This window comes from Xenopus laevis, chromosome 9_10L (assembly GCF_017654675.1).
Source record: "Xenopus laevis strain J_2021 chromosome 9_10L, Xenopus_laevis_v10.1, whole genome shotgun sequence".
Lineage (NCBI taxonomy): Eukaryota > Metazoa > Chordata > Amphibia > Anura > Pipidae > Xenopus > Xenopus laevis.
In genome coordinates, this window is record NC_054387.1 from 38,693,903 (window position 1) to 38,710,545 (window position 16,643).

The 16,643-nt window shown below is 43.0% G+C and overlaps 1 protein-coding gene across 4 annotated transcripts in view; it reads right to left on the bottom strand.

Moving 5' to 3' along the window:
• Positions 1–16,643, bottom strand: part of lpin3.L (lipin 3 L homeolog) — a 19,968-nt gene continuing 3,325 nt past the window's right edge. For 2 of the 4 annotated variants that reach the window (XM_041577423.1, XM_041577424.1), the window contains 19 exons: positions 11,569–11,763; positions 10,488–10,583; positions 10,170–10,405; positions 9,868–9,963; positions 9,345–9,450; positions 9,044–9,236; positions 8,687–8,771; positions 8,451–8,602; positions 8,196–8,289; positions 7,970–8,039; positions 7,799–7,882; positions 7,309–7,364; positions 6,925–7,009; positions 6,534–6,682; positions 4,365–4,451; positions 2,584–2,736; positions 2,169–2,280; positions 1,103–1,206; positions 1–491 (listed from right to left, as the gene is read on the bottom strand). In XM_041577423.1, the coding sequence (XP_041433357.1) occupies positions 338–491; positions 1,103–1,206; positions 2,169–2,280; positions 2,584–2,736; positions 4,365–4,451; positions 6,534–6,682; positions 6,925–7,009; positions 7,309–7,364; positions 7,799–7,882; positions 7,970–8,039; positions 8,196–8,289; positions 8,451–8,602; positions 8,687–8,771; positions 9,044–9,236; positions 9,345–9,450; positions 9,868–9,963; positions 10,170–10,405; positions 10,488–10,583; positions 11,569–11,760 (2,304 nt within the window). In that variant the 5' untranslated portion in view covers positions 11,761–11,763 and the 3' untranslated portion in view covers positions 1–337. Of the gene's footprint in view, positions 492–1,102; positions 1,207–2,168; positions 2,281–2,583; positions 2,737–4,364; positions 4,452–6,533; positions 6,683–6,924; positions 7,010–7,308; positions 7,365–7,798; positions 7,883–7,969; positions 8,040–8,195; positions 8,290–8,450; positions 8,603–8,686; positions 8,772–9,043; positions 9,237–9,344; positions 9,451–9,867; positions 9,964–10,169; positions 10,406–10,487; positions 10,584–11,568; positions 11,764–15,894; positions 16,528–16,643 lie in introns of those variants that run through there. The other 2 variants (XM_041577422.1, XM_041577421.1) reach the window with 2 other exon arrangements.

Genomic DNA, 16,643 nt, shown 5'->3' on the forward strand with positions numbered 1-16,643 from the left:
TAAAGCAGATATGTATTTATAGTGCAAAATCACAATAACTGTTTACCCCTGACCGCATCTCAACACAAGCACGAGGGGCACAGAGGGAAGACACAGGAAGCCAGGAGCAGCTCTGCTTTCTGCAGAACAGGAGGCAGTAATGTTACTAGGTTCCACAAGACCTCAAGCAGAACTGTGCATTCAAATGGCACCATCTTGGCCCTGCCTGCAGAACCCTACAATGTCCAATGGAGGTGCCATGCTGCACATTGATAGGAAAGTCTGTTTATATAAATGAGGAGTTACATGTCCTTATGTAAAACAACAGGTGTATCAGCAGGTGGCAGATCTCTCAGTGCTAGGAAACCTGTGTAAATTCCTCCTCGCTGAGACTGGGCAGTGGATCCCTCCAGAAGGAAAAGTGGCTGAACTCTGGGGAAAGCAGCGCAGAAACAGAACAGCACGTGGTTGGAGGAAACATGACATTGACCAATTCACTTAATGCAGAGTACCTAGAGGGAGAATAGTGAGTGAGAATAAATAGAGAGTAGAGAAGAGATTAGTGATAGGATAAGAAAGAAGAATAAAGGAATATGGGGGAAAGTGGTTACACATATTATTGTTATCAGTGCCCCTATCAGAGAGAGATATGCAATACCCTGTTGCCTGTTACCTGTTACATAGTTACCTGTTACATACTGTATGTGCCCATTACAGTGATACACCTGTGCACCAGTATTATATTCTAATACCCACATTACAAGCATTGATTCTTGTTGCTCTATTCTAAAGTAATTTAAGCGCTCCTTCTAATTATAGTTACAATTATTGCTCTCCCTTTTAATTCCCAGGCCCTTCAATCATCCTCTTTCTGCTCTAAATATTGGCCCAGTAGAGCTAACAGCCCAATCAAAATTCAACAGTCTTTTTTTTGTACTTCACCAACACATGTTTTCTTTATGACTTGACAGTTATAGCTGGTGGGCTGGTACACCACTACCAACATCTATTACATAATAATCTGTATCCAGAAGAAGAAAATGGGAAGGATCAAGGGGATTTTTTAGAAGGAGGAATACTTCAAAGGCATAATAAAATCCTTTAACCAGATACACCAACTTACGAGGATTTAAAACTGGGATTCAGATCTTGAGTTAATTCTCCCTTTGTGTTCACAGTAAAGATTCGAGATTCCGGAACTCCCACCTCCTTATAGGCCAAGACGTCCTGCGGGGATTGGATGAGAAGTATCTTTATAAATATGGTAGGTGAGAGTAAATAGTGCAGGGTATATTATACAGGTCAGGAAAATCTTAGTAACATCTTAGTAAAAATATATTCTTATTAGTAGGCAGAACATTATGTATCAGAATATACATAAGCACAAATGCTCATTCCTCTTCCAATCATGATGTTTGGTCCTCCACCATGAATCTCCTGCTGCCAGGGCTGGAACTAGGGGTAGGCAGAAGAGGCATGTGACTAGGGTGCAAAGCTTGGAGGCCCAGGTACGTACCTCATAAGCAGCCTACTCCTCGTCCACCACTGAAAAATATTAAGCGGGTGCACCAGTTCTCTAGGGAGTCACTCACACACAGTTCTCTAGGGAGTCACTAACACAGAGTTCTCTAGGGACCCACTCACAATATAAAACATATATAAAATATAGAATATAAAATCAGGATACAAGACTGATTAGGAATTAATTCAGATTCACATTATAAAACCAGGGCCAATACATGTTTACATTTTCCTGAAATCATTTCCTGTGTTTCGTATATTTATTACATGTTTCCCTCTGTACAAGCCCTAAACTAGGAAGAAACTTGCCCCCTGCTGTGAAGAGTACCATTAATGACTCATTTGGTTGCCTGTCCCCATTGGCTTCATGCCACTCCCCCTTAGTTGCTTGGTCACCCCCTATTCTGACTTTATTCTGACACAAATGGATCAGTAGGGTAAATGACAAGGAAACATGGGCAGCCGGTCTGAGACAATGGCAGTTAGGCCAAAGCTGATACCTTCACTGAATCTTTAGGGAGAACAAGCAAATGGCCTTGAAGGTCATATTTTCTCTGCTCAAGCACCAGAAATGTCAGCATTCACTTACCCCCCACATACTTACACACACTTCAGTTCACCCATGTCCCAAAGCTCTTAGTATACTGGTGTGCCTCTTGCTTACTTACATTGGGTCTGTTCCCAAAAGCAGCGTGAAATGGCTGGGGCTCCGGGAAGAGCTGGCAGATATCCGAGAGGCACGAAATCTTGAAGCGCTCAGGGGCTTTTTCTATAACTTCCCTTGGGAACGAAGCAGAACAGCAGTGATGCACAAGCAATGGAAAGTGAAGCTTAGGAGATAGAAGGGAAGCATGGAAGAGAGGAGGATATCATAGTTGGTCGTGGATGTGGTCTTCGGCTGACAGTGCTGCATTTCCCCTCCCTATGTGATCCTATTGTTGGACTCATTTAGTCATCTTGCTTTTATCACTGTCCCTCCTGAAGAGACCCATCTAAAGGACACAGAGCAAATGCCCCTCTGCCCACCCCACAAACAACAGTCGGAAGGGCAAATAAGCAGACAGAGTTCTTTACTGGCTTCACCTGTGCAGGGCAGTGAAGAGACTGCTGGGGGAAAGCAGTAGTGGTCCTGGGGGTAGAGTGCAGCCCCTCTCACTCACCCCACGGAGATAACCCTTTGTGAGCTCTGCCAGACCCACCGAGCGTGCAGAACAGTACAGGAAGTTATAGCCATTCCTAGGGGAGACAAGAAGAAACAGCTCTACAAGATCCCTTATGGGCAGAGACACACATAGAGATTCGGGTGGATTAGTGGCCCGGCAACAAATCGGCACTTCTTCGGGCAACTAATTCCCCAAAACTGCCCTCCCACTGGCTAGGATTTAAATAGCCGGCAGGATGGCACTCAGAGCGATTCGTTTTCCAAAGTCGCGCGAAGTTGCCTCACAAGGAAACTTTGGGCGACTTCGGAAAACAAAGCGATCCGAGTGCCATCCCGCTGGCGATTTTAATTCTAGCCGGCTGAAAGGGAGTTCGGGGTAGGGTTGCCACCTTTTCTGGAAAAAACATACCAGCCTTCCTATATATTTATTTTTTCCCCTATTAATAACATTGGGATCAAGCATCATTTTTACCGGCCAGGCTGGTAAAATACCTGCCAAGTGGCAACCCTAGTTCAGGGGTGATTAGTCGCCTGAAGAAGAGGCGATTTGTAACTGGGCGACTAATCTCCCCGAATCTCCACGTGTCTCTGCCCTAAAAGTAATTTCATGGAAATAACTGATATTGTTTATTTGCTGTGTATGGTTCTGTCCTTGTTAGTGGGACAAGGGTAGCCCCATATGTATGCAAGTCAAATACAATCACTGGGTAAAGCCACAAAAGCTTTTTATCAGCCTGGCCATCTAGCAATCTCTCTGCACCGGCCATGAGCAAACTAAAGGTGTCCATACACTATAAGATCCGCTCGTTTGGCGACATCACCAAACGAGCGGATCTTTTCCCCGATATGCCACTAACGGCAGGGCTATATCAGTGGTAATCTGAACGTTCGGCCCTATGACCGAACAATTGGATTACGACGAGCACAATGGGCTCCCAGGAGAAAAATCAAACCCGATCGATATCATGTCCAGGTATCAATCTGCAAGACCCGTCGGAAGCCTCCATACACGGGCAGATAAGCTGTCAAATTGGTCTAAACGACTGATATCGGCAGCTTTATCTGCCCGTGTATGGCCACATTAAGGAGGATTATGTCAGCTATTCAGAATTCAATTCATAGCCCTGTTCGTCTGGTCATGCCCCCACACTATCATACCATGTTACCAGTGCTGCCAGGACACAGCCCTTCCGGCTTTATGGTAAAGGAATTACAACACAATAGGAGGGCTATGGGAGATGATAAGGAAAGCTGTAGCAAGTCAACCCCAATTTGCAAAACTGCAAACTGAGATAGTATCACCATCACAGGAAACTACTGATACATTCAGTATACAAAACTAAAGATATATAGTGATATTGAAAATCCTAGGCTGGGTTTCCCAAGGTGTGAGACATAAACATGTATGTAATGCTGACCATAGACTCAAAGATAAAGTTGCACGAAAATTCTTTTGTGCAATTTTCGGACCGTGTGAGGATCGTCCCAATTTTTGTTAGTTAATGATAATATCTCTGCATGTATTGCCTATCTGATGATATCAATTACTACTATTTGTCAAACATAAAATTCGTACGATTGCTGTCTTTGAATGAATGGCCTAGCACTGTATTTAATCTGAATGGTTAATTGCAGGTCTAAAGATTGTTTGTACGATATGAGGCTAAAACCTGTACATCTATGGGCAGCTTTAGGCACTCACGTGTGGATGGCATGGTATAGCTGAACAATTCCTGGCTGTGTCCAGTCCTTTCCAAACTGTGGCAATATGTGACCAAGAGCATCTGACCTGAGAGGGGGAGATACGTTTGTCATTATGGGGAGGACAGGAAAAAGCAGAACAGAGAATTTTATGTGGGTTTGTAGATGGGGCTTTAGAAAATAACACATTTCTAGATGGATAGTAAGTTTAAACTAGACTGTTTGGCATAATGTGCCCAAGTAGAATGTATAATACCTCCAACAAGGTCTATCTAAGATAACCTTTAAAACCAGGTAAGTAAATGCTTGTAAGCTCGATCAAACAGGTTAAACCTCTGCCTGCTACTCCGGATTTCTGCCTTATTTGTTTAGATGTCATTTTCCAAGAGAAAACTGTACCTGCTTTGCAGGGTTTTCACCTCTGATTAGGAGTGAACACACACCAAATAAAATTGAGTGGAGCCTCTATCAACTGCTAGGGATTGTAATGGAGTGGTCCTATGACCATGCTGCAGGTCTGTTTAATAATCACATATAATGCATGCTTTAGGCGTCACTGCTTTTTAAACAAAAACACTATTATTCAGTTCTGCAGCATGTGGATCCTTTTGACATTGCATTTCTAAAGAGACAGGACATTACCATAAAAATGAGCATCAGCACTGAGCCTGACTAGAGCACACTGATGGCAAAGGAAATAGCAATATGCTATTCTGCATTAGTTAGATTTGGGTGTAGGGGCTGCAGCAGGCCCGGACTGGCAATCTGTGGGTTCTGGCAAATGTCAGAGGGGCTGCTATAAGGTGCCATAGAAAGTCAGTATTTAGTGGGCTGGTGGGGCTGTTTGGGCCTCTGTGTGGGCTGATTGGGCCTATTTAAATTCTCAGTCCGGACCTGGGCTGCAGGTTAGTTACCCTCAAGGTGATTACTATGGATATCAGTTAGTGAATAATAGGGGTCATCTGAAAGCAGAACCCAGTAAGCAAATAAAAGCTGCAATCAGCCCTGGGGATCTGTAAATGACCCCTAATGTAATATCTACATTTGCTTTTGGGATTTTAAGGCCAAGGGTTCCCCTATCAGCCCTGGGGGTCCAAGACACATATTTTCTCTGTTCTACCCTTTATCTATACCTGTACATAAGCCTTCAGCCACACAGACAAGAGACGTTTACTTACTCTGCTGGCTGTTTTCCCTTTATATAAACCATAAGTCCCATTGGAGGATTTGCCGGCTGGAAATCATTAGCAATAAGGCTTAAGGCAAGATCACAGTATGGAATTCCTGCTGCTAAAGGACCTCATTCGATCCCATGCTCCCAACCAAATATGGTCTGCTGTACTGGAGCCGTACATAGGTAATTGCCTATTACATGCGCTGTGTTTACATTACTAAAGTCGAGGGGAAATCTGAGCAGCAAAGAACATGACAGCAGGGCAGGAGAAAAATTATGTATTAAAGAAAGGAATGCATTGTAGGAGGCAAAAGATTGAATTCCCACCATGGGTTCAAACCCGGAATCCTATGAAGGCCCGTGCCATTGATTGATTAGCAGGATGCAGGGTGAAAATTGTCATTTAGAGACCAATGTAAAATTGCTCCAATTAGGGTTTGCTTTGGCCAAGCACAAAACTCATTAATAACAAAAACAAAGAAACATAAACATAATGTGTAATGAATTGGGTATTTTATTTTTCTGAAAATATACGTTTGAGAGCTCTTGCATCTGGTTACAAGGAGTCTGACACTTTTGGTACTATTCTATTGCAGGCAGTGGTAGAAAGCGATACTGCAAGTGTCAGCTAAAAGTGCCGCTGTTCTTGTCTCATGAATCATGTGCACCTAGTGCACCTATTGACTCGGGGGAACCCTAGCACCACCCAGTAGATAAATGGCACCCAGTTTATGCCATTTTTCTGACTGTCTTCCGGCATTGGAATGAGAATTTATTCTCTTTTTTGTAATTGGGATGCCCTGCCCCCATTCGTCTCCCATTAATCTGGTGTTATGTAGCCTGATGCTATCAAAGCCTTGTTCACATTCAGCTCCACACAACTTGAGACCAAGGTGAGAAAGAGACACAAAACCAAGGAGACTGATGTTACAGAAAAGAATGGTCTGGGAACAAGAGGTCCAGGTTAATGTTAATAAAGATGGGGATGCTTCTGACCTTGTCACTGTACCGTCAATGTCACTGACAATGATCCGGTCTTCACTATCCCACAGGTAGATCTGCGCTCGACTACGGCACGTCCCTTGGAACTTTGTGCAGACACTGAACACTACGTCATTGGCTCCATTGTGTAGATTTAAACGTTTCTGTATGAGAAAGACTATTATGATTCTGATTCTCCTTTTACAAGGATTACACACTGTGGACAGCCAACTGTTTGATCTTGTCCTAACCTGGCAGGTATTAGGGGTTCCTCAGAAAGCAAACACTTGCCCCACTACATAGAAATGGGTTTGAAAAGGAGCCCACAAACTCACCCCGCTAATGGAACATTGATCATTTCCTCCCTCTAAAAAGGTTGTCAATGAACACAGCCTCCCTTTCTTACTATTTGCTCAGACGTCAAGCGCAAGGACCTCTGATATGTTAAAGGTTGTGCTGGAGCCTCTCTGGCTTCATCATCCTCCTTTAATCTGGAAATAAGACATAAAACCAAAGCAATTATGCATGGGTTGCCAAAAAATGACTCTATTTCACTACAATTTATTTCTTGTTTTCAGACACAAATGTAAACTTTTTGGGGTGAAACCATTTGCTCAGGTTTTCAGATTTTCTAGAAGACATTCCTAATATACATATACAGCTATGTGTGTGTAGTAAGAAGGGTGATGGTAGTACCATAAAAAACTTATTCTAGGCTGTTGGTCCCACCAGCACCTTAGGGGGGCCTGATAAAATAGAAAGAGAAAGACTGCACAATACAAAGGCTCACCGATTGGAGCTGGACTCCACCTTCTGCTCCCCACATTCTGGAGGTTTGGAGACTGGCTGCATGGATGGAGAGAGAGAGTGGGGTGAGATGGCGTGATGAAGGGATAAGAGAAAGAGCTGGGTTGCGTGTCAAGGAAATTAAAGGGAAGGTACCCAACATGTGGCTGCCCAGCTGTTGTTGAACTTGGCTGGTGGCTACTGAAGCTCAGGAACAGCTGGAGATCAGAGAAGAACAAAAGTACAAGGAAAGTGGGGGGACAGCTGACAAGATTCTGAGCAGGTGTTTGATAGGGTGGAAGGACGTTAAAAGGGGAGAGCAGAGATAGGCATGAGAGCAATTCAACAAAACAAAGAAAGGAGGGAAGCAGGGTGGAATGTTAAAATTAAGGAAATACCAAAGTTCAGTAAAGAGTTCATTGACAGTGCTTAGTATACCCTACCCCCCTCCTCAGGAATCTGCCTTCCCATCATCCCTTTCATGCATTTCATACCGGACCAATGTTGCGTCTGCGCCAGGAAAACCACCAGCTTCGATTTCTGGGCATCTTCTGCTGTGTGACCTGATTAATTACCTCCTAAAAAAGGCAATTAGTAAAGATATTGCATTTAAGCGAGTGTGAGAGAGCTGAATTGAGTTGCTTTGAGGCGAAAAGTGATGTTACCTGTGGCAGCTCTCGGTTAAACACCTGCATACACAAAATAATAGGGGCCGCGGTCGCCCAGTTATAGTATCTGCAGAAAGAGAAGGGGGTGGGGTGAAAACTGGGCTAAAAAATAGGATACCCGATGGATGCACAGAAAGAAGTGGATAGCAGCACAGTTAAAAGAGAAGGGAGACATGTACACAAAGACACTGGGTAAATTTAGGAAAAGTATTAGGTTTCCCACTTGTTGTGTATCCGCAGCACCAGCCTGGGATCTTCCATGATTGAGGGATTTTGGCAGAATTCAGAGTAGGAGATTTGATGCTTCAAGAACCAGTCTGGATGGGGGAAAGGGGGAATCAGGATCAGGAAAAGACAGGAAATGACATATGGATGTTACAGAATATAAATTGGAGAAATATACAGTATAGTATTCTCTTCTACTGTCCTTTACCCACAGCACTCTTACATACACATTCTTCCACTTCTCCATACTCACCCTCTGGAATGTCCCAGCTTTGTGCCAGACCTCCACATAGTGAGAGAGCTACACAGTCCTCCTGGGGCTCCCCTAGTTCTTCTGGGTCCTCATTAATGTGTTTATCGTTGTTTTCATTATTTTGAACAGGTGGTGGCAATGGGTATGGATCACTAAACAAACAAAAAAAAACAGAAAGTGTTAATATCAGTGTTAAAGCAATGGTTTACAGTGTTTCTCTGGATTCATAGACTAACCTGTTTGGGAAGTAGAGAGAGACTTCCTGGGAAGCTGGAGATAAGACATCATCTGGAGCCAGCATTGGAGGCCCATTGGAGAGGTCTAAAGAAAGGAGAGAATTGATAAAGATTAAGAGAAGCCTTTTGAGAGAAACCTCTAGAGAAGTAGGTGGAAATTAACATGATCCTTTGTACAGAAGAACAGTTAAGTGTGTGAGACAAAGAGGCTGACCAACTATGATGTAGAAATCATCTTGAGGATAAATAAAATAAGAAGTTCTAGTAGTTCTACAAGGCCAGCTTGAGAGACATGATGAGGAGCGGCCTGAAAGGGAGATGAAGAACAAGAAATATAAAAGGACACTTCTCACTGACCCTCTTTATGGTTCTCTAGCCCTAAGATGTCACTCTGGCTACTGAAATGAGGTGCTCCTTCTCTTATCAGCTCCACTATGGGAGAGGTGATGTTGTTGCCTAGTTCAATGCCAGGGAGTTGAGGGGCCACTCTGCTGGTGGGACTTGGAGGAGCAGACTGGGTTTTCTGGTGTCCCAAATCAGACCAGCTGACCTTAAAAGAAGGTTGATAGAGAATTGATATTTGTTTTGACTCATACTGGAAAGTTCTTCAGAGGCTAAATCCACAAAATGTGTACGTATTGTCTTTCTTCCATCTCACCTGTGGCAGTCTTCCCCAGTCCCACTCCATGCACTGCTCAGAAGTGGAAGAATGAATGGGTCTCATTTCCAGCTCAGAATCACTTTTTGGAGACGGCGAACGGCTGCTGAGATACAGAATGTGAATTACTGCAAGGACATGATTGCTAAACAATTAATGTATTTATGATCCCATAATGGAAGTGTCACAGATTACACCAAAGCCAAAAAAAGTAGACGGCACTCCGTTCAAGGAGATAGCGGGTTTATTGCAACTCCCACAAGGATCTCACGCCCTATGCGTTTCGGGATTCAATCCCTTAATCATAGGCCTAAAAACGAGTAGGGTGTGAGATCCTTGTGGGAGTTGCAATAAACCTGCTATCTCCTTGAACGGAGTGCCGTCTACTTTTTTTGGCTTTGGTGTAAAAGCAGTGGGGACGCTGCGGTTCAAGCACCCAACAAGGAGGAAACGGAACAGCCAATGGGAGGGTAAGCTTTGGTGTGATAGAAATGTCACAGATTACAATTACTTCTTGTATTACCTCCTGTGCTCTTCTTCAGAATCTGGGAAGGAACCCTCACATGGCTCATGAGAGATGTCTTCTGGCATATCCACAAAGGAGAAATATATGGAATCACTGATATGGGAAAAAAAGACCAGTTGCAACATTACCACTATGTAAAAAATATACATGTTAGTATATAAATACATTAAAAGTCTACATTCTAATGGGTGAAACAGATTTAAAAAACTAGAAATGCAGAAATGCCAGTGCTCTCCCACCATTTATTCCTCTGGTATTGTTTGTACACAAAGCTCAGTGATAAAGCCCTTGTCCCTCACCAAGCTGGAAGTGTGGACTCGCCAACATCATCAACTTCTCCTGCTGCTTCATCCTGTTTCCTTCTCATCCTACTTTTTACCCAGTGCTGCCTCCTCGTGGGGGTGTCACAAACAGGTGTTGTGTGCATGGACTTGGGGGTTATGGGGGCCAGTGACGATTCATTCCTTTCTGGAAGCAGCGTTGAGGGCTGATGCACTGTTGGTATGGTGATGGAAACAGAGGGGGCTTCTGTGCTCTATAAAAGATATAGACATGCAGGAAATGTCATCAACAAATGACAATAGTTCAGTTTTCTCCACTCAGATTTCCTTTCTTACCTCACTTCTATCCACCTCTTGGACAAAGAAGCCTTCTCCATTCTCTCCAAGTCTCATCTGAAGATCCACAGGCTCCCCATTCACCTCAATATCAACCTGCAGAGAGGAACAATTGCTTATAAGAAAGGACTCAAGTGACCACTAGTTCAACACTGCACCCTAAATAAAATGAAGAATTATTCTAAGGCAATGTCTCCATCATCTCAGTACAATTTTGTTTTTCTAAAGCTGTCATCTGACCCACCATCAAGTAAATAAGTAGACTAATGAGAATCTGTAAGACTTTTGGTATTGAGTGATCTCCCTGTGATACGGCTGATCCCCGTTTTTCAAACTGATCCCTCCTGTATAACAAAGTGTTTCCTATCTTACAGACTGATCCCTCTGTCTTATGGACCGATCCCCCTGTTTTATGGACTGATCCCCCTATCTTATGGACTGATTCCCCTATCTTATGGATTGATCCTTCCTCTCTTATAGACTGATCCCCCTGTTTTATGGACTGATCTCCTTGTCTTACAGACTATAATGATACCCCCTGTATTACTGATGGGCACTCCCTGTATTACTAACTTATACCCCTTGTGTTACTGACAGATGATCATGTGTCACTGACCAGCATTAACATTTTTGAGAATCTATTGTTTTAAACTCTTTTGAGCATAAAATTCACCTAAATATCCCATTTCTAGTTTAATGAAGATGTGTGCTATCACATTCTATAGGTATTATAGGCAATACTAGACCACAACCTAGACCCGTGGTCGCCAACCAGTAGCTCGCGAGCAACTTGTTGCTCACCAACCCCTTGGATGTTGCTCCCATTGGCCTCAAAGCAGGTGATTATATTTGAATTCCTGGCTTGGAGGCAAGTTTTGGTTGTTTAAAAAACAGATGTCTCCTGTAGGCTACCAGTGCATATAGAGGCTACCAAACAGCCAATCACAGCCCTTTTTTTCGCACCCCCATGGACTTTTTCATGCTTGTGTTGCTCTCCAAGCCTTTTTAAATTTAAATGTGGCTCACGAGTAAAAAAGGTTGGAGACCCCAAACCTAGACAGTAGATATCCTGCACACTCACCCCAATCTCTGCAGAGTGCAGTACTCCAAGCTTCCCAAAACGCACATGAAAAGGTGAGGAACGGAAAGAGCCATCTTGCTGCCTGACGACCACCACATCAATAGCGCCAGAAAGTGTGGCTGGATTGACACCACTATACAGCTCCCGTACCCGACCCAGCACAGAGCCAGCCAGCTGTCCAACGTAATTCATTCTCTAAGAATAGTGAGAGAAAGGAGCAGCATGGTCAAGATACCTGTTTTGGGTTCCCACTGGCAACAGGTGACAGTTGGTACTGCAAGTGAAATATTCTATATTCTATTTCTCTCCAGAGTGAATGTAACCTCCCAACATCAGCGCATGTGTATGGCCAACTTTAGCAAACCATGGATTTACTGTACTACTACATAGCAACCAATCAGATGCTTTCTACCATTATTGCATTAGACCAATGTAAGCCAACTGCTGAATGGTTGCTTTGAGTTACAAAGGTTGTCCATGCTTGTGCTTGATCCCCAGGTGGAAGATACACAGGAAACATGGCAGCTTCTACAGTTATGGTGTCACCATTTAATTCCAGACGTGACCTGTAGCCATCTCCATTCCAAAACCTACATGTGTCTGGCTGCTGGGGCTCTGGGAAGAGAAAACTGATTAGTAAGACCTTGTTTAGAAAATGAAAGGGGGGGAAGGAAGATTTATATGTTTCCCATTTTCAGCTGACGGCTTACAATCTTTCATTTAAATGTCTGTGATTTAGTGAAATTGTTCCCAGTCCCCAGAGCATTATGGCTGCAATGTCTGTTACAATCAAGATCCAAAATTACTCAAAGCCAAGCTGGTGCCCTACCGACTGCGGAGTACAAATACTGGCACATTCACCAGATATATCTTAATTTGCAGGGGCCAAGAAATCAATAACAGACCTGTATTTGTCATTGGTCAAACGTATTCTTTACTGCTGATGGGGGCTGAGAATGGGGTGTAGTCAGGTGAAATGCTCTGAGCATAATGGGACATGGCCAAAAATCAATGTTGACTCAATGTCAATGTTATATGGTGGGAGGGCAACACAGTTATAAAATGCATATAATAAAAGTGGTCATACAGGGCCCAGATCCAATCAAGATGGCCAAATCGGGCTGATATAGGGCCAATAGTTGGATCACCCATTTGGGCCTACTGAGACGGAGACCCGCCCCACAAAGAGCCCATCAGACATTATTTACAAACCTGGATGATTAATATCTGGATGATTTTTGTCCACATATCAGTTGGGCAGGCCTTTCAGTGGGCCCTATACATGACCAAATATGCTGCCGACTCAGATCTGCCTGGTATGTAGCCAGACTTCTCCCAGTTGTTCTCATTTTCGCTGCATAGTCTGGAAAGCCCCCCTCTCACGGTCCCAGATAGTTATATAAATGCCCAATTCCTCGTAAACCCAAGTCTCGTCACTGTCTTGTGATTACATCCCGCAGTATTTATTGGCTGAGTGCTTAATGACCTCTACTAATGTCAAGGGCAGGGAGAATTCATGAAATGCTGGTGTTACTTTGTGCCATGAAATGCCGAGGGTACCCGATCCTATGAAATGCTGGGGTGCTAGGCTGTGACATGAAATTTTGGTGCCATATTGTGTCAGTCATAAATGCTGGGGGTCACATATTGTGTACATCATAAGATCTTGGTGCCACCAGCACCGATCCTGCACCTAGTGCCCCCTCTCCACTCATACTTTCTAAGCTCTGAAGCAGGTTGAGGGGGGCCTCATCATTATTACAAGGAACCACTTGTGCTCTTAGCACTAGAAGAGTCAAAATTTCAATTTAAAAACTGGAATTTCAGCTCATAAAGTTAACAAGGCATTTTTTTTTATTCCTAATAATTTGGGGGTTTCTCAACCCACCTCAGACGTGTTAGTTAGGGGTGTGGTTACATAGTGGGTGTGGCCAAAATGTCAGCAAGGTATGTACTAGTAATAGAAGGGACAAAACAAGCACAACCAAAAGATCTTACAGGCAAAGAACTGCAGTGTGCTGAAATATTGGGGAGACACTGTAAGTGGAGTAGCCATCCCAAGTGAACACGGCACATGGCCTTATTGTGGAAAGAATGGCTACCAATGGAAAAGATAGACGTGGCACTATTAATTGTTCTGCCCAAAATAAAGAAAAAAAAAGTTGGGTTCTTTAATGAATCCCTATCCAATCAGTGGTCATATATGGCTGTCGATACGCCACCGGTTTCTCTTCTGCCAACATGTTTGAAGTATTTCAGAAGGAATTATGCTTCTTGAGCATTTTGATTGGAAATTGTTTAAACCTGTGCCAGCACCACTTGATATGCTAGAAATCCTTGTGATCACGCTGACTGTGCCTCTTGCAAAGGGTGCTGGGTAATGGCGTGCAGCTGAGCAATCAGTCAGGGATAGCAGATATTTGGCGCACCCATACTTTGTTGCACTTGGTGCATAGATGTTTAGGGGATATATTAGCATCAGGCAATACGCTGGCAAGAAAGTGTGCATTTTGGTTGATACTGTGCCAAACACCCCCTGGCACAGGTTTAGTGCATAGAAAGCATGGAAGACATACAGTTCAATATAATACAGTAAAAGGGACACAACAAAGTTAATTTCGGTTATAATAACTTAAACATATAAGAAATCAGCACTGCACAATATGTTGGTGCTCTAAAAATACATGTTAATAATAATAATAATAATAACAATAAAAAATAATTGTCTTAATGTTAATCATTTTGAGATAGGTCTGCCAGTCAATTTGGAAGGCACTCCAATAGTAGATACAGATTACTTAAAGAGTACATCAACCAATGATTTTTCAACAATTCATGTGCAATCTCTATAGCGTGAAACAGATGGTTTCGGTCAAATACCTAAAAATTATATATATATAAAAAAAAATGTAACAGAGAAATAGCACCCTCTGCTGGATACTGCTGACATTAACCACCAGGGGGTGCTGCAAGCTAGGAAATTCACCATAATCCGCATTTGTTGCTTAATAAATGTTTCCCAACTAGAGGGCCCCTGCAAGACATTCTACTGATGAAAGCACAGGGGAGGGACAGATAAGTGAATACATCAAAGGGCCCAACAGGAAGGGAGTAGGGCTGGCCAACTAAAGGACCGGGTCGGATGTGCCCCCTCCCAAGTTATATTATGGCCCCCTGCCTGCAGACTACATCGACTGCTGTGTATTACATCATTACAGACAGCAGGAGGATGAAAAGAGGGGCTGGGTGAAGCTTAACACTGTTATTGTCACTGAACTACATTACCCAGCTTGCCTAGCTGCCTCCTATAGACCGGTCCATGGCGCCTGGGTTTGCAAATTGCTTCAATAAAACAAAAAGCACAGAGAATTCCCTTTAGTCAAATGCAGGTTTATCTGCCAGCTTGCCATGATTAAAGCACACTACTGCATTTACTTACACTACAATCCCCAGCATTCCCATACAGTCAGCATAATGTATATAACATCCAGGGAGGTGGTAGGACATACCTACATAGCTAGGAGAGATTATTTCTCTACATTTGTCTTGTGTGGGTGCTGCCATGCTGCCCAAGTCTATACACTCCAGTGAAACAGACACTTCATTATCACATTTTAGTTACCAATGTGTGTTTGTTTTGTGTGCACCCTTCATCTAGTATTTTGGCTGCAGTGCTATAATGTTAAATGGGTGGTTCACCTTTAAGTTTTCTTTAAGTGTGTTATAGAATGACTCATTCTAAGTAACTTTTCTGTTGGTCTTCATTATTTAATGTTAATAGTTTTTTAATTAGTTGCCTTCTTCTTCTGACTCTTTCCGGATTTTTAAATGGAGGGAGGGTCACTGACCCCATCTAAAACAACTGCTATGTAAGGCTACAGATTTATTATTGCTACTTTTTTTACTACTCAGTCTCCTATTCATTTTCCAGTCTCTTATTCAATTCATGTATGGTTGCTAGGGTAATGTGTCCCCTAGCAACCAGATTGCTGAAATTGCAAACTGGAGTGCTGCTGAATAAAAAGCTACATAACCCCAAAACCACAAATAATAAAAGATGAAAACCAACTGCAAATTGTTTCATTACATCTCTGCATCTTACTAAACATTAACTCAGAGGTGAACAACCCTTTTAAAGGGAACTAAAAATGAAAGTTATCATATCAGTGCTACGCAATATGTTGGCGCTATATAAATACATGTTAATAATAATAATTATAATTAGGATGTCACATCCTGTATGGTTACTACAAGGAGAATCCTTTGGCCTAAGGGCTTCATTATCTAATCTTACCCCCAGCTACAGTCACACCCTGCCTTACTGACCTCCACCCGCAGATTCCTGAAATTCTTCCATCCCATTGTGCCTTCCCTTTCCCTGTGCCTGAGCCTGCCCAGCTCATTCACATCACCAAGCACAGAGTAAAGGCCCAGTACTGATGCCAGGGGGATCGTCTTACCCCAGGTGGAATTTCAGCCTTTATCTAAATAATGCTACAAAGGCTTTTTTTCTAATGGGGTGATGCTGCACAGGATAATAACCAGGGTACCTGCCATGGCGACATGGTGATTTTACACTTATACTATAGGGCTGGAGGTTAGAAAATAATAAAATACATGCCTAATATCCCCACTTTTTTCCCACCCCCATAGCAGAGACTATAATCCAGCTGTGTAAACGGAGAAACCCCATAATGCATGCGTAATTATTCGAAGGATCACCACAACTCTGTTTTGGGGGAGGCATCACTATAATGCAAATACAACCCTGAGCCAATTATTATTTGCAGCTCAGAGAATTTAAAGCTACAGTTACCCTCAAATCTGCATGCAGCTCCTAGTAGTAGTGGAATAGGTACACATTCACTTTAATACTGAACGTTCACAGAAAACTCATAAAGGGCACAACAGTGGGAAATACAAAACTGCAGCAAGACAACCACAGAAAAACATACAACACATGCAGTGCAGAACCACACTGGATTAGGGAATTAATCCAGAGGTCTTTCTCCTTTTTGTTCAATGATGAAATGAAATGTTAGCATAGAAGGGTTACAGCAGAACTAGGACATTGT